Source organism: Podarcis pityusensis (assembly GCF_964106645.2).
Source record: "Podarcis pityusensis genome assembly, chromosome: 1".
NCBI classification, from domain to species: Eukaryota; Metazoa; Chordata; class Lepidosauria; order Squamata; family Lacertidae; genus Podarcis; species Podarcis pityusensis.
Window position 1 is genome coordinate 104,229,710 of NC_138028.1, and position 25,501 is coordinate 104,255,210.

The following is a 25,501-nucleotide window of genomic DNA, read 5'->3' on the forward strand; positions in this document are numbered from 1 at the left end:
TACTGTTATAACTTGTGGTTATGTATGGGAATGCAGGCTTTCAAAATGTATTTTGGGGGTTCTGTGGGGAAAGAAATAGGAATGAAATGAAATGAATATGGAATAGTAAAGAGGTGGCATTTATTTCAGCACTTTGTACATTTTATCATAGCTAATGATATATCGGCAAGAGCCTTCCCAAAACCTGGATGTGGGTGCTAATTGAAATTGATTTAAACTAATGTCTTGAGCAGGGCTTTTTTCAGCGGGAATTCGCCGGAACGGAGTTCTGGCACCTCTCACGTGGGCACCATTGCCATTACAGTGGTTCCGGCACCATGTTTTCTAGACAAATAGCACAGGTCCTGAGTATGTTTACAAGTAGAAGCATGTTTACTCAGTAGTCCCACCATGTTCAGAGAGGCTTATCTGGTCTATATTACAGCCTAAGGTATGCAAGCAATCAGTGGACAATACAGAACAGCACACAAGTAGAGATTTTACCAACGACTAAACATTTTTTTTATTTAAAAGAAAAAAATAAATACTGCAGAAACAATAACCAAACATACAAAGTGACGGACATATGTTAAAAAGTGAGGGGTGTCTTGCTGAAACAGTTAACTTATTTTTCTTTTTACAATACTTAAATACAGAAAGCACTTGCCAGCTTTTTTTTTTTTTTTAATACTGCCTTAAGCATACCATTGCATCAATCCAAAGCATCTTATGGTGGCAATATATCTGGAATTTTTGTGGAAATAATACTTCAAAAATGAAGCATTTGAGAAAAATGCTTGCATTCAACAAGTCCTAGAGACACCCTGGACAGAGTTCTGCTGTGTCTGCTGAAGCATAACAACATCTGCAAACTATTTTCAAGATTGGCTTAGTGGATGTAACAATAGTCATCAGTCAGTGAAAAGGAATTTGACAGAATCTGGGTCACACAAGTAATGTTTAATGATCACTGTCTGGATATGCTTGCATTAGACCTTTAGGATTAATGCAATATCCAGTTTCCACTAGGGACCCCTTAAAGGCTCCGCTGTTCTTCAGGTTCCTCCTCCCCCTATTTCCTTAGAGTGCTCATTACAAGTAAACAGAAACGTGTAATAAGAGACAGTCATCCATATGCAGCCATTTTAGAGATGCATCATAAGAAGAGATAATTGGGTATGTTGGCTCATGTGCTAACTTAAAAAACGAAACAAAAAAAAGAAACAAAAAACAAAAACACCCAGTATAGAATTGTAGAAAAGTCATAGAGCAGAGCAGCACTTATTTCCTTACACAGTGCTGGGTTTGGCCTCCTTCGCACCCAAGGAGCAGCTTAGGAGGGCAGTAAGACTAAAATTCCTTTCTAATTAAGGACCTTTTTATAACTAAATCGTAGCACCATTTGTTTAGATCTTGCAACAGGACGTCCATACAGTATACAACTGCCTTATGAAGCAGCCATTCAAAAAATTGACTTTCAGGCCATTATCAAATTTCTCATTACAGTCACAATGGAGAAGAGGAAGATTCTGTGTTTGAGAACTACCGTACTCTTAACAGATATTTCTTCAGCTTCATTCCATATAATTAGAAGCTTATGAAGGCTATTTTATTACTGATTTCTTTAATTTCTTCCTTCTCTAGTTGCCTCGGGGGGGGGGGGGAGATTTTAAAGCCTCTTTTAACAAAGTGTTTTCCTCTGGATGACCTATATTTCCTATTTCTTTAACATAAACCAAGAGGAAAAGCAATCATATTCTCTCTTTTTTGGTGGGGGAGGGAAACCAAACAGTCTCAAAGGGGCAAGCTTCACAATGAAGGGAATAGGAATATCTTGACTTTTCTTTTTTTTTAAGCAACGTTTTAGATTGTAATCAAAATCAAAGTCAGTATTCAAAAAATAGATCTAAAAATAAGTATCCTCCAGGACATCATTTCTTCAGGTGCTACCAATCCTTTCACTTCTTTAGCACATTCACATAGTTTCCTTCGTATTTGGTATTTCATCCAAGTAACATTGACATCCCTTCAGAATCCATCTCTTCCCACTGCTTCCTCTACATACCAGCTCCCCAAGTACAGTTTCTTGCCTACGGAAGGTGAATCATCGCCTTTTATCACTGGCATGCCCTTACAAGAGACCATTTTCACTGGGCACTTCTCGTTGAGTCTTCACCTATCCCACCCAAACACAATTGTCCTTGCTACCTCCATTTAAGGAAACAAAATCCTTCACATCACTGTGCAGCTCTTCGCTTTGTCCTTTCGCAGATCTGTGGTGACTGTAGAAAGTTCCGGCCGGCCTGGCATGTGTGAAATTCGTTTAGTTGCCCTCTGAGACTTGTTCCGCTTAACATTTTTATTTGTTTTGTTCACACAGGCCAAGGTAGCAACATGGAAAATGTCCCTTACGCTGTTTTCTGACTGCAAGGCTGAACATTCAATGTATGTGGCTGCTCCAATCTGCTTGGCCATGTTTGCACCCTGTGGAGGTAGAGGAGAATAGATTAGATTACAGGCATCAGCAGAAATCCAGAGAGAACTAAGACAAGCCATATAATCATTACTCTGGGATGCTGTTTTAGAGATAATGCTTTGAGGAAACAAAAGGCAACACATCAGGCAAATAAGGAGGAGAATCCACTGTCCTTATAAATACAGAAAGCAACCTAGAACTTGCAGATTATTGGGCACACCAGTTTTAAAGACTTTCTGCATTGGACATGGAGACCAAGAGCATCTTCAATTTAAGCACCCTCAACCCCAGCTTACAAAGTAGCCTTACAAGGAAGGAACTGAGGAGTACAAGCATAGCTGCAAAAATATATCTGATCTATTTACCCTTTTGTTTCTGACCTGAAAGGGCATGTAGGGCCAAGCAGAGGTAGCCAACATGGAGCCCTTCAGATGTTGTTGGGCTCCAATTCCCACAAGCCCTAACCCACATGGATGTCAGGGTTCTCTAGCCACAGCAATTCATAAATTTAGGTCAATGGTCTGGTGTTGTGTTTTTGTGGCCATTAGCAATCCTAGGCTGGTGTTCCTGCTAACCCGCCCCACCAGCAGATCTCATGCAAGGTCATTCACACCTCTGGAAATTTCCAGAGATGAGGACAATAATTCCCTCTAGCAGAGATAGTATGTGTGGGAATGCAAGACCAGCAACAACTCCTTACACAGACCAGATCTTTGTGGCACTTTGACCTTCAGTGGGTTAAGGAGTTTGCAAGGACTTCCCTTGCCAAGGAGGCTACTTTGCCTTATCTGTTGTGGTTCAAACCACTGCTTATGCAGTAGATAAAGTAGAGTTTTAGGTTTGGGTGTCTGCCATCCCCCCCCCCAAACACAGGTTGAATAGTTTAATGTGTTCAGATTCTGACCTACAGTAGTTGACTTTAAGAAACCCCCACCTAGTTGCAGAAGAGAAAAATCCAGCCATATGCCGTCAGGTGACCCCACTGAATTCAGTCTCTAAGCTCCCTTAAAGCAACAGACTGCAGCCCTTCAGAAACTAGAAGTCTATGCTAGCTGCAGGGTTTCAAACATCAGATGGCATCTGTTCCATCTCTAAGCAGGGCCAGTTTTATGCCAGAGGCAAGCATACAGAATAGTTTGACCTTGAAATCAATAGGGCTGACTTCCAGATAAACATGGCTAGAATTAAAGTGTGTGCCTAGAGAACATGGTGCAGGTGCATCAAGGGAAAAATTATTTGTCAGTCAAAACGTTCAACTCTTTTTCTAAATCAATAGGATTAAACTTGGGGGAGGGGAACCCTGTTTACCATACAAATCAAGCATTCTAGTCCCACCTTGCTATTTACCACCACACAAAATTACCAAAAGCTTTTAAAGCATAGATAAGGAAGTCACCCACTGCAGTTCTAGATACAAGCTCTTTCAAAGATAAGAGAAAAACAAAATGCTACAGGGATTTCCTGTGTAGCACCAGAGTTTTGGGGAAAACGCCGCTTAACTAGAACTTGGACTGTCTAAAGATTGAGGCTGTACAAACAAAAGGTTTGCCACTGACATTAGGAAACGCCTCGTGTACTTTGTCACTGTACTACATCCTGTCAAACTGAGATGATTTGGAAGACTTCCAGAAACCATAGGCTACTGGCTGTTCAGAGAAGCAGTTGGAATTTTGGGGACAGGAGCAATCCTCAGACACACAGCCTTGTGCAAACTTTTTAATGGAGGGTAGGGAGGGGGAGAATGGGGATAGGAGACTCAGTCAACATTAATTAAACAGCCTGTCTGCTAATGACTGAAGTAGCAATCAGAGGGTTTTGGATTGTACTAGTCAATTAATTCCCAGTGAGTAAAGTCAAAAACATTTTGTTGGAAACCACTGAGGAGGAGAATGGAGGAGTAATCCTGCTTCATATATTACAGAAAAACATTATTTATAATCTACAAAAATGCAGCCCTTGGAGGCCAACGTTTGCAGCGATTGAACGTACCAGAAAAGCCTTGAATCATGACTATTACTTGGAAGCCACCACCCAAAAGAGAAAGACACTGTGGTCTTTCTTGTCCCTATTCTAGGGATGGCCTATTCTGTGGTGCTCTAATGCTGTTGGACTCCAAAACCCAACAGCTTCAACAAGCATGAACAACATCTCCCTCCCTAGCGCCACCCTCTGTGCCCGACCAGAGATAAAAGAGCACAGCCATTGTTGGGCTGTGCCCTGTGTCCCCACATCGGCGAGGCGGTGGTCCAGAAGATCATGATCAACCATATCAAAGGCTGCTGACAGATCTAAGACAATCAGCAGTCCCAACCCAGTTGGGTCCAGTTGTCACTTGACATTAAAGTGTACAATCCTTGTGAGATGTAAAAAAGGAAAGGGGGGAGCCCATAACATTCTATACAATTAGACAATTCTATCAAAAACAGGGACACTGTGAAGAATTGGGAAACTGAAGCCCAAAGGAATCCAGCCAAATTTACTTTGAAGTAAACCTCACCAATTTCAATGGAATTTTCTTCCAGTTAAGTGTGCCTTAGAAGTGGGCAGATTGTTGGTCTTACACAGGACTGATGTTTATGGAGCTTTACAAAATACTATGTAGTTTTCATGTCATAATCCCTTGGTGAGAGGAAGGCATGCAATTACTTTTACATAAATGTCCAGTTTCAAGTTTGAAGAGGTATACACACTCGCAGCGGTTCTTTTCAAAGAAAAAGAGCAGTTCTGTTTTATTGCTTACCAATACAAAAGGAAACAAAGGTTGCACTCTTCCTCTCCAGAGAGAGAGAGAGTGCAGAACACATTAAAGCCACGTGGACCTATGGCCAGCTTAGTTATCCAGATTGAACAACATAGGAAATGGGGGGAAGAGGAGCAGAATATAGACAAATGTGGATGGAGCATAAACTGCAGGGTATGCTGTGTCTAGTGCTCCCTATTTCCTTACTGGGGAGAATTATGGACTCCCCACTAATGAGGAGAGGCACTTTCTTCATCAGCCTGATGCAATGCCAAGTATGAAGTGGGACTATGCAACAACACTAGCACTACTCGGCACCCACTTTCCTCATCTTGACTGAGTCACAGGAACACTGAAAGATGCCTTAAACTGACTTAGACCACTGATCTATCTAGCGCAGTATCGTCCACACTGGGCTGTGCCAACATGGTGTCCTCCAGAAATCTTAGACTACAACTCCCATCAGCCCCAGCCAGAATGGCCAATGGGCAGGAATGATGGGAGTTATGGTCCAAGACATGTGGATAAGCATCTGCAGGATGCCAGGTAGAATGGTCTGAACTGACTGGCAGTGGCTTAGCAGGGTTTTAGAGAGATGCCCTTCCCAGCCTTAGCTGGAGATGCTAATGACTGAACTGTTTGCTTAAGAAACATAGGCTCTACCAGTGACCTGCAACCCCTTAAGTCAGTAGCATACAGCATCTGATATAAGAAAAGTACAGATCCCAACTGCTGATCACCAGCAGTGATGAAAAGTGGTGTAATATAACTAACACTCTTTGCAGCACTGTGCCCCAAGGAGGATTTGAATGAATCAAGTCAGAAGTGTGCATCATTCATTAACAAGCAAAACACGACATGGCACTTACCTGATCATAAGATACTGGTGTTTGCCTGTGATTGGACAGCTCTACTAGTGTACTAACATCTGTGCGCAGGTCAGACTTGCAGCCAACCAGAAGCATCTTGGTGTTGGGACAAAACTCCTGGATTTCACCTTTCCACTGTGAAAATAGTACAGTGTTAGTATCCTGCTGCCATAAGAAACACTGAGGTGGCCATCTAATGCAATGAGATGCTTTAAAGAATCATGCTTCAGTTGTCAGCTGTACTACAGTGAAGTACTAGAAGGAAACATTTGGTGTTGCACTCCCTGCTGATAGGATAGATGGGGGAGGAATTGTTTGGTTCACATTTTAAAGTGAACTAATTTGAAATGCACCAGTACAGCAATCCTTCAAAATCTGCAATTCTCCCAACTTTTTGATGCAATTATTCAGTTTTAAAAAATGTACTTCATCTGAGTTTATGTATACTTCTGTTTGGGTTTTTTAAAAAATGTTTATTGTTTATTTCTTGTATTATGAAAACCAGGAATGAAATATTATTTTAAAAATGAGGACATCCATCCCTACCTGCCTACAGATAGGCCAGCTGCCACAGCATACATTACGTTTTCCCTCCCTATGACTCATTCACTCAACTGACTGAATAGATATAATCAAGGGAGTTTTCTCAAAGCAAGTTTAAACAGCTGCCCAAATGCCAAGTTACAAGCAGGTCTTACAACAAAGGAGAAGCATATAATTAGATCAAAAATATGGTCTTAACCTATGTCATACACACAGATGGTATATAGTCCATACTGCAGGGAAGTTAAAATGTGAAGCTTAAACCTTGAATACAATGTCATCTACATTCTTCCCCCAGGTGCAGAGGACTAGCACGTAAAAACATCACAATTCCCAGAGGGTCACATGAACAGGAATTCTAGCATTCAAGTACATTGCAGGGCATAAAAATGAATGCAACTCAGCAAAATAGACAATCATGGACAAACCATTGAAAACGGAATTAATGTTCACTCAAGTCATCTGCACTTCAATGCATGGAGTGAGGGGACGAGACTATGTCTGTAGACTACCATTTCTGACCTCCAGCTGAAGCTCTGTATCCCACCCATAATCCACTGGCCTTACTAGCTGGGGGAAATGAGTTTCATAGATCAAAACATCTACAGGACACCAAGCTGAGGAAGGTCTTTGCACATATCATTTACATAATAAAGAGCTCTGTGCAATCCCACATTTTCCAGGTTTCCCAGCTGCACAGAAAATATTTGCAAAGGGCTACTTATATTTAAGTCCCAATGAATTCACTGGGACTTAGCGACAGCTTACTTTGCTTAATTGCACCCTCTGCATACACCACTGTCTCCAGCTCACAACTGGGTCATGATCCACCCTAACTCTGCCACAAACACCTTATGGAAAGATATGGGAAAGACTGATGCGACAGAAGCATACGGTGAGAATCTACAGGTCAAATGTGCTTCTTGTTGCAGGCTGAAGTTATTAATGTATTTGGAGCCTTGAGAGAGGTTGAGGGTCAGTGACGCACCCCAACATAAAATCAACAATAGCACTATTGTTTGTTGTATTCCGCAGCAGTTAATCACTGCAATACACTTGCGACATAGAAAGTAACTAAAGCTGAGTTCTAGGGACTTGCTTATATTGCTCCACAAGTCAAACTGTTAGCGTAGAATCTGAACTTTTCTCACCTTTCCTGAGTCTACTGGGCTACACCTCTGTAGGTCATATTAGGCCTTCGACACAGACAAACTCAATTCCAAAGTTTTGTTGATGTCGGCCATGACAACAGTAAGCAGGGCATGAGTAATGTTTGTTTTAACCTCTCTGAACCAGTAGCAGGAAGTAAAATGTGGAAAGGGAATTAAGAGCTCTCACTATTGGAGAAGAGGATTATTTAACCCCTTCCCTTCCCCAAAACTTGCCAAGGCAAGGTAGCACCAGCTGATCCCAAGGACTTTGTTCATGCAAACAATAAAGATTATGGCAGCCATTTTCTCCAGAAACCCAGGAAATAGTGCCCATCTCTGACAGAATCCAGGGCTGTTGAAGATTCTTCCTGACAGCAATCTAACTTGAGCCTCATCCACACATGGCACTCTTCCATTTATGCACATGACCTCTTGGTCATCCACTAAGAACCTACGAAGAGCTCTTCTGGATCAGATGAAAGACCCAGCTAGTCCAGCATCCTGTTCTTACAGTGGCCAACCAGATGCCTATGGGAAGAATGCAAGCAGGACCTAAGTGCAACAACACTTTGCCCACCTGCAATTCCCACCAAGTGGTATTGAGAAACATACTATCCCAGAGGAAGTATATATATATTACTTTTGAGCTTCTGGTGGATATCCTCCTAATTAAATCAAAATCAGCAAGGACTGGCGCACTCATCACTACTGAAAAATTCAATTCAATGGGCAGAGTCAGTCTTCATACTGTGGCACACCAAAGAAGAATTGGCCTCTAGTCTGACTTTAGGAATTAAGGTCTGGACCAGAAATCTTCTCCTTGTATGGCTGAACAAGGATCATGCGGATATTGGCTCTTTTCACTTGCTAAGTGCATGAATACTAATTATATTGATCAAAACAGTATGCCAATAATTGTGCATCCTGTCAATATACATTCAACTATGAAGCTGCAAAGTAAACTGATTGGATTCCATCTAACTACTTATCAGGGATGGGGAACCTGTGGACCTGTAGATGCTGTAGATTATAACTCCTATCATACGTAACTGTTGGCCATGCCGGCTGGAAATGATGGGCATTAGGAATCCATCTGGAAGGTCACTGGTTCCCCATTCTGGCCCTATATATTGTCTACTCTTATTGCAGTACCTATCCAAATGCCATTGGCCAGGGAGTTCATATAACTGTGTGTCAGGGATGGGAAACCTATAAGCCATCAAGATGTAATTGGGCTCCAAATCTCATCAGCCCTGGCCAGGATGGCCAACTGTCAGGGAGGATGAGTGCTAAAATTCAACAACATGTGCAAGGCTGCAGTTTCTCCACTCCTGCCAAAAGTCTATAATTAGGGATTGAATCAAGAGACCTTCTTCAAGGAAATCACATGCCGCCCCACTGAGCTAAGAGTTCCTTCCCAAGGTACTAGAGCCCGAATCCCCCTCAGTACAGCAGGCTATAGGATTTGAATCTAAACCTTAGAGAAGGATTTCGAAGTGAAAGCCACCTTTACCCCATGATCAACACTTGCCTGGGCCAACACACCTGAAACCTGGGGGAATAATGGACTAATATTTTTTAGCTTCTCAGTTGGTTTGCATAATACTTGGGAGTGCGGCAATAATCAGCCTGGCTTTTACACTTCAAGATCATATATACAGATGGCAGCAGTGACATATCCTAGCTCTGCATATACATTTAGAGTTATTTTCCATCACTTACCTTTTTCAACACACTGTCAAGTGTTTCTGGACGGCTTATGTCAAAACAAATTAAGACGGCATCGGAATCTGGGTAGGAAAGTGGGCGGACGTTATCATAGTAAGGAGACCCTGTTGAAATAAGTGAGATAATGTTATGGGCGGAAAAGAAACATTATGTATACACAGTTAAATGACGCACCCTAAGTGTTCCATCCATGCCTCTGCTATATTTCCCTTTGCTTCCTCACCTCACTTTTTCAAGATCTCACCACCTGCCAGAAACAAGAGTGCTCCATATCCTCAGTAGGTTATTGTTAATTTAGGTCAGCTTCAAACAAATCGGCACCATATAAGTGGTGGCTACCATAAAGCTTGGTATAGCAGATCACCATGCTTGTCAAACCATGACCACGCAGGCCTTTCCCACACTGATGTAAGGCTTCCTTCTGGCCAATCCGTGCATCTGTGATGGATGCACATGTTGAGCTGCTACTTAGGAATGAGTTACACAGACTTCTGGGGTGGCGCCATCGGTAATGGCGGACTCCCTCTGATCCGGAGGGACTGGCTCCACGGAAAACGGGTCTGTTCCGCTACAGCGAAGCGGGGACCCTTCAAAAAATCACAGGCAGAGGAAGCCTGTGACCATGAGACTCGGCGGGCACCTTTTGCGCCCCCCCAATCCATAAAGGAACCCAACTACGGGCTCCGGAGCGAAGAGGGGTTAGTGGCGCAGTGCTGAGAGTCAACTGCTTCTTCCGTGGAGCGAAGCCGCACAGCCATTGCCGGAGAGCGCTACCTTTTTCCTGGGACAATTTGGTTACAAAAACAACTACCCGTGAGCAGATCAAACTTGGACAATTGGACTTTAAACAACGATCTGTGAGTAGAAGGGAAAATTGGATTAGAAATTCTTCTTAATTTGGCACTGAAGCGGGAAGGTCTAAACAGGAAGTCAGCCTTCCGTTTCTTGTAGATAGATTAAAGCAAAGACATGGCAAACTAGAGTTCAGAAAATCGTTTGTAAAGGATCAACTTTCATCATCTAAAACTACTGAACCCCCTTCGGAAGCAGGAGAAGAGGGGGGATTTTTTCCGGATGGTTTAAACTTGCAGGAGAGAGTGTAAAGAAAAGTAATTTTCCACTGTCTTGAACCTGGGAGCGGGATGTCAGGACAGATGTTTTTAGGAAGTTCATTGACTATAGACAAATGTTTTTGACAGATAGTTAAAAGAAGAGAAACATAGTGATTCCATTGTTCTCTTTCGCATTTTAAAGGAACAAATACTGACAAAATATCTGAAAAAGGAAACTTTGTTGTTAGATCTGCTGTTAAAAAAAAGAAAGAAAAGAGATTGATACAAATAGAAGTTCTTCCCCTAGAGGGAGCTTGTGAAACTATTATTAAACTTGAACTGGGGAGCTTCGCAGCTGCAAACAGATTAAGATCATGGGAACAGACTTCTGACCTTGCATAACAATGTATTCAGAGGCTCTGGTGCGTGCTTTCTGTAAGACAAGTGCTTTATTGGAACAGTTACATGAGAAGACGGATTTGATGACTGTGGCGATTAGAAATTTTGGACAGGTAGTGGGTATCTATATAGAACCCACCCAGGAATCAACTCAGGAGTGTGCTCTGACAGATCAGATGAGGGAGGAGATCATTGTTGGACCTCTGGTGGCAGAGATGGAGGGAGCTGTGGCCCAGCAGGAACATGAGTTGTTGGATTTGACAAATGAACTTGGAAAAAGCCAGATTTGAAGAGATAGAGTTTTGTTGGGCTTGGAGATGGGGGGCTGGATAGACCCCCCTATGCAGGGATGTCTTGACTTTCCAAGTCTGGCAATGGGCCGTGAGGAGTTTGGGGTTGTGGGGGTCCCCAACTTTGGAGGGACTTTGAAACATGCTTTTAAATACCACATGGAGTTCAGTGTGGATTATGGAAAAGGGGCTGATCTGTCGAGAAGGGACAAAAATACTGTCAAGTTGGAGTCTCCACGAGTGAAAGGACCAGGAGACAAAGTAAAGTACAGGTATAAATATGGAGAAGATCTGCGGAAGGGACATGGAAGAGACTTAAGGGCCTCGGACATAAGATTACCAGGTTAATGAACTAAATGGATGAGACAGAAAGGACTGACAAAACCCGGGACCAGGAGGAAGAGACGTTGGAGGAAGATTGGAAGAAAGTTTTTTTAAAAAAAATTTATTTAGGATTGTTTTGTAAAATTAATGAGTATTAGAAAAATGTTGGAAGAAAACTATTTGGCTTTAGCAGAAATGTTAAAAAGAACTATGCAAGAATATGTTATGGTTATGAGAAATTGGTATAAATAAGATTTAAGTTTTAAGTTTTAGGGTCTTTTAAAGTAAGATAAGGTTAAAATAGATTAAGGTAATTTAATGACAGAATATTATGAAAAATGGGAAGGATTTGCTGTTATAATTAATAACTGGAATACAAAAAAGGGAGGTTTGAGGAGGTCGATGAAATAAGGCAATGACAGTTAAGGATTTGGGAATATTGGATCTGTTTTTAATTGTTTGTGGTTTACTTTTGTTTTTTGGATTTTGATGTGTTTTGTCTTTGTTTTTTTATTTTTATTGATTTGTATGGTTTGACTGCTGTTTGCTTTTCCTTTGTTTTTTCTTCTTCTTTGTTTCTTTGTTTTTTTTGGTAACTTTAAAATGCTTAATAAATATCATTTAAAAAAAAAAAAAGGAATGAGTTACACAGATGCAGTTCTGAGCTTCCATTCAAAGGTCAAAACAATCTGAATCTCTTCTGATGAGCCTGGATTATTAATGCATAATATGGCTAGAAAATAAGGACCCTCAGTCTCCTAACTTTGAGCCAAGGTCACCTAGTAAAATCTCTTTTTTAAACAGTGCTTTCTTATTCCATTTAGAACAGGTGTGGATAACCTTTGGCCCACCAGATTTTGCTAAACTGCAGCTCCCATCATCCCTGGTTATTGGCCATGCATGCTGGTGCCAATGGGAGGTGTAGTTCAGCAACATCTAGAGGGTGAAATCTTTCCCACAACTGATTTAGAAGGACTATGGCAATGCAACATCATGCCTAATTTTTGTATCTGTAGCTACAGATGTAAGTTAGGCCCAGTTGTTATCCCAGAACCTTTCAGAATCTGCTTGGGTGTTGGACCTGCACATGTGATTAGGTTCATTCCAAGTCAGGGCAGATGTGCTTCCTGCAAAATGCTAGTGTTTATACAACCACTTTTAATAGTAAGTAAGACCAGTAATCTATCACCTTCAGCAAAAGGAAAAGACGTATGCAAGGAAAAGCAGTAGTTGCCTTTGCTATGAAGAGCCACACTGGTACCCGCATAATTGGTAGATCTTGTCAAGGGTTAACTACCTGCATCTAGGCAACAACACAAGGCAACACACCTGGAGATTGGTCCCTCCTGAGGAAAAAATGCCTTTCCCTGCCTTGAGCTGTTTGCATAGTTGCAGGAGTGCACAGACAGGTTTGCACAGCCTCTGACTCAACAAGTCAACCATACACTGCGGTCACCATGGCTTAATAAGCCTCCTATTTGTGCTGCCTGCCTGGAACTTAAAGGGTCACGATCCCTTTAATCCCAGGATGACCTCTTCTGGATCAAGCCAGTGGTCCATCTCATTCAATATCCTGTTTCCCACAGTGTCCAAGCAGATGCCTCTGGGAAGCCCACAAGGTCCTGCGGCTGCTCCCCGGTGACTTATAATTCACTTGCAGAGAAGAATCTTGACCAGCAACCACTGATATCAGGGCCACATTCAGCTTGGTGTGTCAAACATTGCGGAGACTCAGTATAAATAAGTCATCACTGTTACACACAGCCACAGCCCACATAGGTCCCATGGTGTCTGGCAAAATACATTTATATGTAATTATTAATATCCTCTGAATATATTACATCAGGAACTTCATCCGCACCAAATATCAATTAGATCTTTGAGGCTCTCACAGTTTAATGAACTGCTAGAACCTGTAACAGCTAATTAGAGGGGATTTCTCTTTTGGTATTTACATTCAGCATCTCCTTGAGCACCACTGCCTTTTTGGCAGCTTCCGGCAAGGCAAAAGAGCTTGCTGAAACAGGCCATCTCTTAAGGAACTCTATGGATTATTTTAAATGACCAAGAGCTCTCTCCCAGGAATCCAGAGGAACAGAATTCAAACTTATCAACATTTCAGGTGGGACCTGCAACCGCGTAAAATGCTCCTGCCAACCATGTCATCTTCTAGGATGCGCTATTACACATCACCTGGGAAGGCAGGTGAACTAATGCCAGTGTACTGGAAGAAGCAAAGATCACCAGTGTTGAAGCAATGATTCTTCAACATCAACTTCGTTGGACGGGTCATGTTGTGCGGATGCCTGATTATCGTCTTCCAAAGCAACTACTCTATTCCGAACTTAAAGATGGAGGGCATAATGCTGGTGGTCAACAAAAGAGGTTCAAAGACTCTCCCAAGGCAAATCTTATAAAATATAGTATAAACACCGACAACTGGGAAACACTGGCCTACGAGCACTCGAATTGAAGAATCTTACTCGGCTATAAGTGATCGCCAAAGAAGAAGAAGATTCCATTCCTGCACCACCACCAGTTTTTTCCTCTGAAAAGTCACTGTTCCACAACCACTGAGCATGCTCTGTCCTCACTGGACTATTATTGGGGGTTCCCACACACTTTTTTTGTACTCCCAACTTTGGAATTCCCCATAACCTGCCAATCCTGTGAGGTGCTGCCCATTTTGGTTGCACAAGAATCCACACTTGGGAGAAGGGAGTTTACTATTTATGTACAGGATTATTGGAAACACATTAGGTGTGTTAGGTCAGGTTCACCCACTGGAGTTGGGGAAGCTGGTTGTATTCAAAATCTCCAAGATTTAAATGGATGAAATGAAAATGTGCTTTCAAGGGCTGTACAGAAACAACACTGCAATCGTTTTAGGAAGACGCTTGTGTGCAGGTTCCTCCTCCTGGCAAAAGAAGCTCCTGCTGTTTCAGGGTGTAGTAAGGTAAACAGCAAAAGGAACTCGTCTCAAAAAACAGACCAGCTGGGCAGCTAAAGACCACAAGGAAAGAATTTGAGGAATGCTGCTTTTGAAGCAAACAGGAACATATGGGCTGAAGCCTTGGCAAACAGAAGGTGGTCTGCTCAGTCTGAAAGTTTCCTCCAGATTCTCCACAGCCTCGAATCACATGCCTGTGTATTGCTACTGATAGCTTCAGTGCATCAGAAACCTATCGTAATGCTCATCTCTCAGCACAAGAGTTAAACGTGCAACAGGCTATTTAAACCTCTGCAGGAAGTGGAGATTTCCTTTTTCCTAGCACAATATCTGATTTCATGTGCCTTGTCTAAGCAGGCACGGGCAATGGGTGAAACAGCCTCTCTTATCGGTTCTGCAAGCAGCCATTAACCTTTGGGCTGGGTCCCAAGAGCCAACATTTGTCAGGCTGCAGTTTGGACAACACTGGTAAAGGCATACTTTCTCAGGGAACTAATGGGCTGGGCCCATTTTATTACTGGAGCAGTACTGCCAAGTGACAGCTGTATTGCAGAGGCAGCAGCCTGACGTTATTTGACTCCAGTTCCCATCAGCAAGGCCAATGGGGTGAGAGGATGGAGGTTGTAGTTCAACCATGTCTGAAAAGCACTGTGTTGGCTACCCCTGCTGTAAGATATTCTTGCAAAACATGCAGAAGTCCATCTGCCCACACCTGTCTATGAAAGCTAATTTTATTTTATTTTTTGAGTTCTTAATCATTACAAACCCCCATGAGGATTACTACCGATGAGGCTACTATTGGGAAAAGGGAAGTGGACATTATCCATGAGGACATGAGATAATTTGTCTGTCTAGCCAGGCATTGGTTACTCTGACTGGCACTGGCTATCTGATTTTTCAGGCTGGAGAGGTGCTATTTCCTGTCACCTGATTCACTATCAATGGCTTAATAAGTAACTAACTGAAACCTCCATGCACTCCTCAATTCCAGATACAGGGGTGAGGACAGACTACAAGCTTTTGTCTTTGGGTTGTGAGCTTCCCAAAGACCTGATGGATCTTGGTCTGATGCAGCTTATGTTCCCACATATATGGTGTTGGGGAATCTGTGGCTCTCCAGTTGTGGTTAGACTCCAATTCCCCTCAGTCCCAGCCATCATGGCCAATGGCCCAGAGTGAAGATGACCTATAGTCCAACCACATCTGCAGGGCCACAGGTCCCCAAATTCCTGTTCTTATGCATCTCTTAAAGTCAACCAAAGAATTTCATGGCAAGCAGAGATTTTAAAGCAATTCCTCCAGCTCTAGTGCTCCATCTACCGCACCAGATTGGCCCCTGGTGCAGCATTCCATGTGCTAGATGACCTCTACTAATTTCAGAGTGTTAGGCAGGTGTAGATCACATTGCAATTTCCACCCACAGCTATCACTTAGCTCTAGGCATAGTTGCCACCCTCCTTTCTCATCAGAATATTCTGAAACAGGTATGGGCAGGATAAGGCATTTGCTTTTAAGGATCATTAAAATTTGGACAGAGACGTTGCTTGCTCAAGAGAAGAGTGAAGAGCCTCACCCAGGAAAAAAAATTCCTTAGACACATACCTAAGTGCTCAGTCACCACTCCTCAAGAGGTCTATCGCACCATATATGTACATGCATACGTATGGCATGCACTTATACCAGTTGGATCTGTGATTACACTTACTATGGACAAAAATTTCCTGTTATTACAATGCAGCATGCTAAGACAAGTATATGAAGCTTTCACATAAATGAGACAAGCTGCCATTCTTCTCTGGGAAAGAATGAAAGGGAATGAATGGGAGGCTTTAAGTGCATCCTTTGAGAGTGTGCAGAATTCAGATGCTTCACAAGAAATGTGTTTTCTCTCTTCTTTCAAACAAGCAATAGTGGGATCCTTTATCAATGCCCAAAGAAGACAGCCACTCAGAACAAAAGCCGAGAGATAGAATTCAATAGGGCATTTCATCATTCCAATCTCCTTACCAGAACAAAATCCTCAGAGCCTGAGGAATCTTGGGAATGCATGTCAAGTCTAAACAGACCCTTTTCAAGGCAGCTCAATAGCATACTCTGTTCAATCTTTCTCCAAGATGGTCTCAGAAAATGCGAAACCATGCTCAACTAAAGAAAATGAGCAGATTGACAAAATCACTGTGACTCCAACAAAGCTTCAGATCCAGATTTTGTGAAATGTATACCACACACGCATACCTTTTTCATCCTTCTGCAACCTGGTGCCCTCCAGATGTTGTTGCGACTATAACCCATACCATCCCTGGGAATTGGGAATCCAAAACATTGGAGGACACCAGGTTAGGGAAGGCTGATTTCTAGCCACCTCTAAATTTGCAGGAACTGTGAGTATAGTTTCATAAGAACATGGTAACAGTCCCGCTGGTTCAGAACAAAGTCCTACCTAGTCCAGCATTCTGTCTTCACAATGACCAATCAGATGTCAATAGGAAGCCCACAAGAGCAACAGGAATGCCATGATAGGATTTTGACTCTTAAAAGTATGCTTCAAAGTAAGCCTGTGCCACTTGTGTAAAAGTATATATTTGCCTGACTCCATGTGGACATTTAAAGCAGCTAAACACTCAAAAAATGCAGTTTATAATCCCATAACAAGATAGGAGATGAGCAAAACTCTGCCATTACACCTTGCATGAAAGTTGCCAAAAGGAAGCCAAGGACCACAAAGGAGGTACAAGATCTCCTGTCAAAATGGAGCTTTGGAAGTAAAGATTGTCCACACTGCTTGGTAAGTTGGTGGCGATACCAGGCTCAAAAGGACATGCCGACTCAGCATAACCTAAAGTTTTGGCTTAAGTTTATGTGGCTTTTCACTGAGTAATTCTATTGCATCATGTCTGATGTGATCTCTGTTCAAAGTACAGACTTCTTGTTTGCTAACAATAAATTCCCCATCTGCCAGGGCTCTGTAAACTGTTGTTCTATGTGGGGACTAATAATCTCTAACACTTTTTAGGATCCACAAACTACAACTCCAAGGATTCCTTGGTGTTTTTCCCCTCATGCAGGCTTTGGGTTGATTACGGCAATGATTTTGATGATGAGAGAGGTTGAAATATCACACTATCACTTAGAACAGTAGAAAAGTCTGCCACTACCATTGGTTACAGACTAATGTCAGATCAGACTTACTGACAGCCAGCAGTAACTTGTGGTTGATCTTTGTGTCAGATATCTGCCCATGACCCCGGGGTGAAAGACTGCCTCAGCATGTCCCATACCAATGTCCTAAGCTGACCAAGTTATCAGTTTGCATGTTCATCTCTGAAGTTTACAAGTTAAATTCAAAGTGCTTGGAAGTTGCTCTCCCTAAGTAGAAGGTATTTGTTTTACAAAGTAAGGCAGGGATGGGGAATCTGTTACCCTCCAAAGGTTGTTGGACTCCATTGTTCATCAGCCCCAGCCAACATGGCCCATAATCAGGGATGTTGGGAGCTGGAACCTAAAAAAATCTGGAGGACCACAGGCTACCCATCTCTTAAGTAAGGCTTCTCACATTCCAACAACTGACTCCATTAAAGTTTTAAAGTTAGATCCTAGTAATTTCCAGCTAAGGAATACTGGATTCAGGGTAACTGAGTAACCAGTTACTAAAGGCTACAAGAGGAAGAATGCAATTCAGGGTTTAATTCATTTGTCAATAATAAGCACCCTCTTTATGAGGTACACCAACATTCTGGAACTTATACAGAACTCTTCAGGGGATCAGACAGTTTTGTCTGATCTATATAGAGTGAAAGACACACAGTGAGCCTCAGAACCACAGCAAGCTCAACTCATTGGGAATCTGTGCCACTCTTTGATACTCTTGTTGAGAACGTCCATCCCAAGTCCACATTTTCAGGTTTCCTTGATATTCTGCAATTCATGAAGTATTTGGGATATATAGTTAAGCCCACAAGATGGCTGCAACTGCTTCACAGTTTTATGATGCACCCATGAAATTTGAATTATGTAAGAGAGTCAAATTTTAATGAGGGAAGATAAAATATGTGTTTCAGCTTTGATAGGATATTCAGCAGAAGCCAGACACAGGTAAATTGTCTTTATGGATTCCATTAGACAGGACCTGAAGAAGCTACGAGTAGCCAAACATTATTCTGAAATGATCTTGTTTAAAAAATGAGCTCATTTACTGCTGCTGCATGCCATGTAATAAGACTACAGAATTATATATGATTTTCTGCAAATTATTCCACAGCTGCTGTGAAGGGGGGAAAGGGTGGAAATCAGATACATAACCAGTCCAATTGCTTTAATGTGCAATGCTCAAATATTTATCCATCTAAAGATTTAATACCACTATACCCTCCCCAGGAAAAGTAAAGATATTTCAGGGGTGCAGAATGAAAACATCTTGCAAAGTCATTCTTAGATTTTGTAGGTATCGTTTTGTATATCATAAGTGATCCATCTGTGCCACAAGGGCACAGGCAGCAAGAGTGTGACACAAACATGGACCCTATTGCAGAAAGGACCCTAGGCCTGGCTATGGCAAAGAGATGTGTGCTTGCATTTCTACCAGACTTTCATACACTGCCTGCTCCCCAGCTTGATAAACTAGAAGTTAAACAAACTGCTGGGGAGTGCAAACATACTATAGAGTAGCATACTCTCAGAATGCGTGGCATTCTTGTTAAAAATGTGGTCACCATGCTGTAAACCAGCCTTAGACTAACTCCCAAAGGATCTGAAGGGCACCAGGTTGACGAAGGCTAGAGCAAACCATTCAACTTATTGCAACTTGCAGCTTCAGTGACGCCTGTCTATTTTAGCTGGGATAGACCCAGAATGATATCACAGCTTCCACAGGGTTGACTCTCTAGAGCAGCGTCTCTCCATCTCGAACCCCCAGATGTTCTTGAAGTACAAGTCCCATCATCCATGACTAGGATGCTGGCTAGGAAATGATGGGAGTTGTAGTCCAACAACATCTAGAGACCCAAAGTTGAGAAAGGCTGCTCTGGAGGAAGGAGTCTATGGATTGCCATTCAAGTGTTTAGGGCAAAGCCTAAAGAGATTTTCGTCTTTGTTTACTAATTTCTGGATCTTTGCTGTTGACCTCAGTTACAGTAAGACCAGAATTACTTCTCCAAATGGATGCATTTAAAGTCAAACAGCAATTAACTTCAGTTAATGCGAAACACTAAACATTCAGAAATGTTCATGCAAGACAGGTGATGATTTAAAGGAGATATACTTGTTTAATGGGGTTAACACTGGAGACTAATAAACTCATATGGAAATGTCTTGGGAATACCACTATCAAATTAAACTAGCATCTAAAAAAAAAAATAGTATTTCCTAAGTGGTATCATTAAATGTGGGTCATTATTTGTGTGTGTGGTTATTCTACAGTAGAGACATTCTGTAGCCACAAAACTGTAGGATTTCCAATATTATCTTTCATGTGTTTAAATTATCTTATTTTGTCCCATTGCTCTATAAAAGCATTGCAAGAGTGCTGCCAAAACTTTAAATAATGCAAATCCTCCCAGACAGACCATCTAGAATAGCTTAGTTGTTTTACCCTATTTTGCACTTCCAGTACAGTTGTCCCCAGTTGTCTTTGATAGGAAAATATCACACTATATTGCTCATCATTAACCTCTGCAACCAACTCAGCTGTTGCAGATCTGACCTACTTAAGCTATGACACCATACTGGAAAATGAGGACTGTTGAGGCCAAGCCCAGATCTTGACTTAGACTAATAAGACCTGTCTTTTAAAAAGGGTTAAGAAACTGTCATACAGTAATAATTTCAACTCAGTTACAGCTGATCTTATCTAAACAATGTACAACCAGGAAACAAACTCAGAGATGGCAGATCATAAGATCTGAGGCCCAGATAACTAGGTGTCCAAATCTGTATTTTGATAAATAACCAATACGTTGAATCACAGATCATTAAGAAGTGTCTGTAAAATACCAAACTAATATATTGAAGGCCTCTTTGAATCAATGTTCATATCCTGTCTAGAATGTGAGGCTATACCTTGGTCCATGTTAAGCCCAGGAAGAAAGAATCCCAGAGCCAGTATGGTGTGGTGGGTAGTGTGTTAGACTAGGGCCAGGGAAACTAGGGTTCAAATCTCCACTCATCCATTTGGGTGATGTTGGGTTAGTCAATGTCAGTCCATCTAACCTTCCTCACAGGGTTGCTGTAAGGATAAAATAGAGAGATAGAACCAACCCTTGTTGGAAAAGTGGAATATAAATGTAAATAAATAACTAAGTTTGGAATAGGCAGAAGAATCCACTTTGAGTAAGTCCCAGTGGCAAACTTCTGAAGGAATGAGCAAGCACATATTCACATAGAGTAAGTCTCATTTAGTTCAATGGGACTTTACTTTCTGACCATTATGCAAGATACAAAAAGCATAGATTAATGTCAGTCCTCATGCACACAAAAATATATTTAAGAAATAAAGTCTTGCAGATGCGATAAATTCCCCCTCCCCCTTTTAATTCCTTTGCTGCTCCCTCTTCATTTCATGTTCATTCTCCTACTAAGGCAATGGGAGGCGGGGGGGGGGGGAGAGGAATTTAATTTGGCTTTATCACAGAAGAGTGAAAAAGGCAGCAAGCATTCCCCTGTAGGAGAGAGAGAAAATGAAAAAGAACCAGAACTGCCAGCCTTCACAGCTGTCATCCACATCTGGAAGCATGCATTCCAGTGATGCCAACAGCAGTAATGTTCGTGTTAAGGCTGCTAAGGCAGAAAGAGCTTAGCTGTGGTTTCTTCAAAAGAGCTGTACAAGTGTTGCCAGATTTACAAGACAAGCAGAGTCTTGCCACTTCAGCCTTTTATCGCCTTCGACGTGCCTTCCTCACAGGACAGCCCTTTGTGTGCCACAAGCAGATTTTGTGCTTAGGCTCTTGCTACTGGCAGGCAAGTAAAATAAAATAAATCTTGCCCACTTCTTGAAGTTACTGCAAATTCCATTAAGTAATTCAACTGTGCTTTTCATTCTACTGTAAAAAGTGTGTGTGTGTGTGTGTGTGTGTGTGTGTGTGTGTAGGGGGTATCTTCTCCAGCTCCATTTTGCTTCTCTGCCCTGGGATGGATGGCTTCTACGTTGGGTGGTCTGCTCCCTTCCTGCACTTAGTGACAAGAGACAGCGCTCACATTCCCTTGCTAGCTGCTCTCAGCACCCTGTACATTCCTTTGTCTCCCTCTCCTTGGTCGCCCTCTTGCACTCTGCCACAGAGTGTTCTTTAATCTGTCATAAACGCCAGCGAACAAAGATGATTTTAACTCTCCCCCATTAAGCACAGTGCTTTATAGCCCTCATCTCAGCCAATGGATTATCTCTGCAGGAACTTTAAAAAAAACCCCCAAAACTTAACACATTCATATAAACCAGCACAAGAATGGGAAATTATGTCCTTAAGAGAGAGAGCGCACTATTTGGAGGAACCTACTATATGCTCCAAGTCCTCCCCCCAAAAAAGTCTTTACAGAACAGATGGGGAAAGTGCAGCCTTCCAGATGTTGCTGGACTGACTCCAACCAACACCAGCTCCAGCCAGCATGGCCAACAACCAGCAATGATGGAACTGTAGTCCAACAACATCTGGAGGACCACATGTTCCCCATCTTAACTTCAGAAGATACTGGCTACGATGACTCCCATACACTCATTTCCACCATAAACCAAGCACAGCCCAGAACTAGCATCCTCTGGAACAGGGAAGGCCAACTGGCATCCTAGATATGGCTCCAAGGCCATTATAATCTTAGTGACCCTACCTAGAACCTTTCCAAGTTGTAAAAAGGTGCAAAAAGCTCCCTTTTGGATGCTCTATGTCAGGAGCAGCCAACAAGGTGACCTGTGGATTCTGCTGGATTCATCATCCCTGACCACTGGCCATGCTGGCCGGCAATGGCAGGAGTTAGAGTCCAGCAATGTGTGAAGCGTACCATGTTGGTGACCCTGTTCCATGTAATGCCATGCTTAAATGTTATTCTCCACAAAGGAGGCTCATGCTACTAAATGGGACTAACTTTATTATTATGGAGCCAGCCTCTATACTAGTTTTTCCCAGCCTTGGACCACAGCTCCAGTCAGCAGAAGGCAGCATGGCCCAGTGGTCAGGGATGATGAGAATTGCTGTGCAACAATATCTGGGTACCCGAGGCTAGGGAAAACCGCTCTAGACTACTGTCTGGAGTGGTTTCCAAGATTATGAAACTTGGCCACAACTGCAATAGAAGAAAATAACCATCTGTCCCTCAAAACTGGATTTCTTAGCTGATCCAAGCAAGTTGTACTTTTTCTTCAGTTTCCCCCAAATCAAGGTTCTACAAGACCGTGGCTGTGACTCTTAAAGGAAAGGCAATAATGTCTTGAACTACATGGCCAGCCATCAATTTGGAAAGGAGGTGGATAGCATGGTACTGGAGTAATAGTAGAAGAACACTGCTTTCTTTAATCAAACAAGACTTGGGAAACAAAGTGCCACAGCTGAGCAACAGAGGACAGCCTTTGCAGGCAGAAGGTTCCAGGTTCAATCCTTGGTGTTGCCAGGAAGGACTCTTGCCTGCAACCCCCAGGAGCTCCTGTTAGTCAATGTAGACCAGTGTTTCCCAAACTTGAGAGCTGTAATCCAAAACAGCTGGAAAACCATCATCCCTAGCTAGCAAGACCAGTGCTCAGGGAAGATGAGAATTGTAGTCCAAAAGCAGCTGGAGACCAGAGTTTGGGAAACACTGATGTAGACAATACTGAGAAATCAACCAATGGTATTAAGATACCATTAATGGTATTAAGACGCTTCATCTGCTGCTAGTCTCCTATACCTACTGTACCTACAAACAGGCAACATAATCAATGAACATCACAACCACTACCAAACTCCAGTTTTTCTTTCTCATTCCCTTAACTTCCATGTCTTCAGAAGCTTTCTCACCCCCTGCTGGTTTTACAGCCAAACACTTCCAATGAGTAACTTTACTTCTCATTATGCTCATTTGAAGGCTTCCTATGCATGGTTTTTTGGGGGGATATTTGGAACACTTAGAAGCAGATCCTGAGGAAGAGTGAGGACACGGCTCAGCAAGGAAAACATCCTCTCACACTTAGGCATTTGTGTAGCTGCTAAGCTCCTTGTTTCTGTATAATCACATATTACCAAAAGGAGAACACATGCTGGTTTTCGCAGCAGCGGCGACAAATATTAAAATGAAAGGCTTATGATAGGCCATAATAACCCTCTCCCATCTGTTCAGTTAATTATCCCAAGAACCTTTACAGAGTCAAGCCGGGAAGGGGAGTTAGGGAAGGGGAGTTAGGTAAATACAATTGTCTCAGTCTCACCACAATGCAGAAATAGTTGCAATTAAAAAGAGGGGGCAGGGAGGGAAAAGAGTCAGGTTGCATTAAAGTCCATTAAAGTAAAATGAAAAAAACTAAAAGGCAAGTAGTTACATCATCTGCAGGGTGTTAACAACAGAGGCTACAGCAATGGCTTGTAATTATATACAAACCAATGTGAGTCACCAGAATGGCATGGAAACAGAACAGGCATTCCTGCGAGCAAGAAAATCCCTTACCAGAAGTATCCCAGAGACTGAGTTCTATCCTTTGTGTGTCTATTTCAAAACTGGCCGTGTAATTCTCAAACACGGTGGGGACGTAGTTCTGGGCAAGGAAAGGGAGAAAACACAAATAGCAGATTACCATCTCTTGAAAGTTTGCACCGCGTATCAAACACATCTTTCCTGTAAATTCAGTGGGGGGGGGGGAGAGGAGAGACCACAGAGATTTCAGCCTAAATTGGCCCCTCACCCTTCTTAATCGTTTAACCATTTCCTAACTACTGAGGGATTGGACCGTTTTCACTGAAAACCAACAAAGCGTTTGAAAATAGGCAACTTACACCAGCGGGATGGGCTTGTGAATTCCAGCGCGACGCTGAAACCCACGACCTATAAAATACGGACAGATCTAAGCGCTTCCCTCTACCACCACTGGGCGCGAGGCTTGAACCGGCACTGCCTCAGTGAATGGGTCTCTAATTCGAACGCAGAAAGAACGTTCGAGTTCTATCCCGCATTCCACGTGTGGCTCACAATAGGGCACGAGAGAGAGAGGTCGTCTTAAAGATGCTTTAATTTTTATTTTTTTGTGTGATTCCTGTGAGGGGGGGGTTAAGCATCCTGGGATCTCTTCTGTGAAAACGGTCTCACCCGCTTTAAACTGGCTTCCCACAGATTTAACAGATAGCGCTGAAAGTTAACTTTAACCAAAAAGAAATCACAGCGCTCCACTTCGTAAAAGAACCACGTAGCGCTAAATTCCAAGAACTCAGACAAGCGGGTCCACACGTACCTCCGGGAAGCAGTCCTTGGCAAAGACGTGCAGCAGAGCCGTCTTTCCGCACTGGGTATCCCCAACCACGACTATCTTGCACTTCACGTTTTGATTAGGATCCATGATCGATTTGCTGGATAATTTCTGGCTGGCTCTTCTTTCCTTCATTGAGGTGTCCTTAGCCCTTCCCCCCGTCTTCTCTCAAACAAAACCAACGAAACGGCACGATGGGGAGCAGAAACCAAGAAAAGCAGAAGAAACCGCGCGGTTCACCGCCGTGCGCTCGACAAGTCCTTTCTCTCTCCCCCCTGCTGCCGCTGCCGCTGCCGCCCCCTCTGAAGTTCTTCCTTCCCTCCTAGCAGGTCCGGCTGCTTGCAAACTGCTTTGTTTCACTCCGCCCTGCCCGGATTTATATGCCCCGCCGCCTTCCAATCCGGAGCTCAAGGAGAGAAAGTAAGCGATCCGCCTCTTGTCCTTTTATGGAGCCTGCAAAGCGCGGCCAAGGAGGCGCCTTCGGCCGGCTGCGACGCGCCCTCTAGGGGAGAAAAGCCACCTGGAGCAAGCGGAGGGAGAACTCCGCACAAGGAAGGAGGAAGCGGCTTCGGTTTGTTTTAGCTGCTGCTGC

General features: G+C 42.8%; 2 protein-coding genes across 2 annotated transcripts in view; one reads left to right on the forward strand and one right to left on the reverse strand.

The window, feature by feature from the left end:
* The window catches only part of LOC308475555 (uncharacterized protein), a gene marked incomplete at its 5' end in the record, with an annotated part of 499,606 nt that overhangs the window by 228,706 nt on the left and 245,399 nt on the right, over positions 1-25,501 (forward strand). The window lies entirely within an intron of this gene.
* Positions 478-25,260, reverse strand: RND3 (Rho family GTPase 3). Its single transcript, XM_081009116.1, has 5 exons — positions 24,895-25,260; positions 24,117-24,204; positions 9,481-9,590; positions 6,065-6,199; positions 478-2,463 (listed from the first exon to the last, which is right to left on the reverse strand). The coding sequence occupies exons 1-5, from the start codon at positions 25,042-25,044 to the stop codon at positions 2,212-2,214; spliced, it is 735 nt and encodes a 244-aa protein (XP_080865242.1). The 5' UTR covers positions 25,045-25,260; the 3' UTR covers positions 478-2,211.

Excerpts from the sequence above, each read along its gene's own strand:
- RND3 (XM_081009116.1), bottom strand. The coding sequence starts at position 25,044 with ATGAAGGAAAGAAGAGCCAGCCAGAAATTATCCAGCAAATCGATCATG. Across the intron at positions 9,591-24,116 it reads CAGTCTCTGGGATACTTCTG|GGTCTCCTTACTATGATAAC; the intron begins GTAAGGGATTTT and ends TTATTTCAACAG. Across the intron at positions 6,200-9,480 it reads TTGACAGTGTGTTGAAAAAG|TGGAAAGGTGAAATCCAGGA; the intron begins GTAAGTGATGGA and ends CTATTTTCACAG.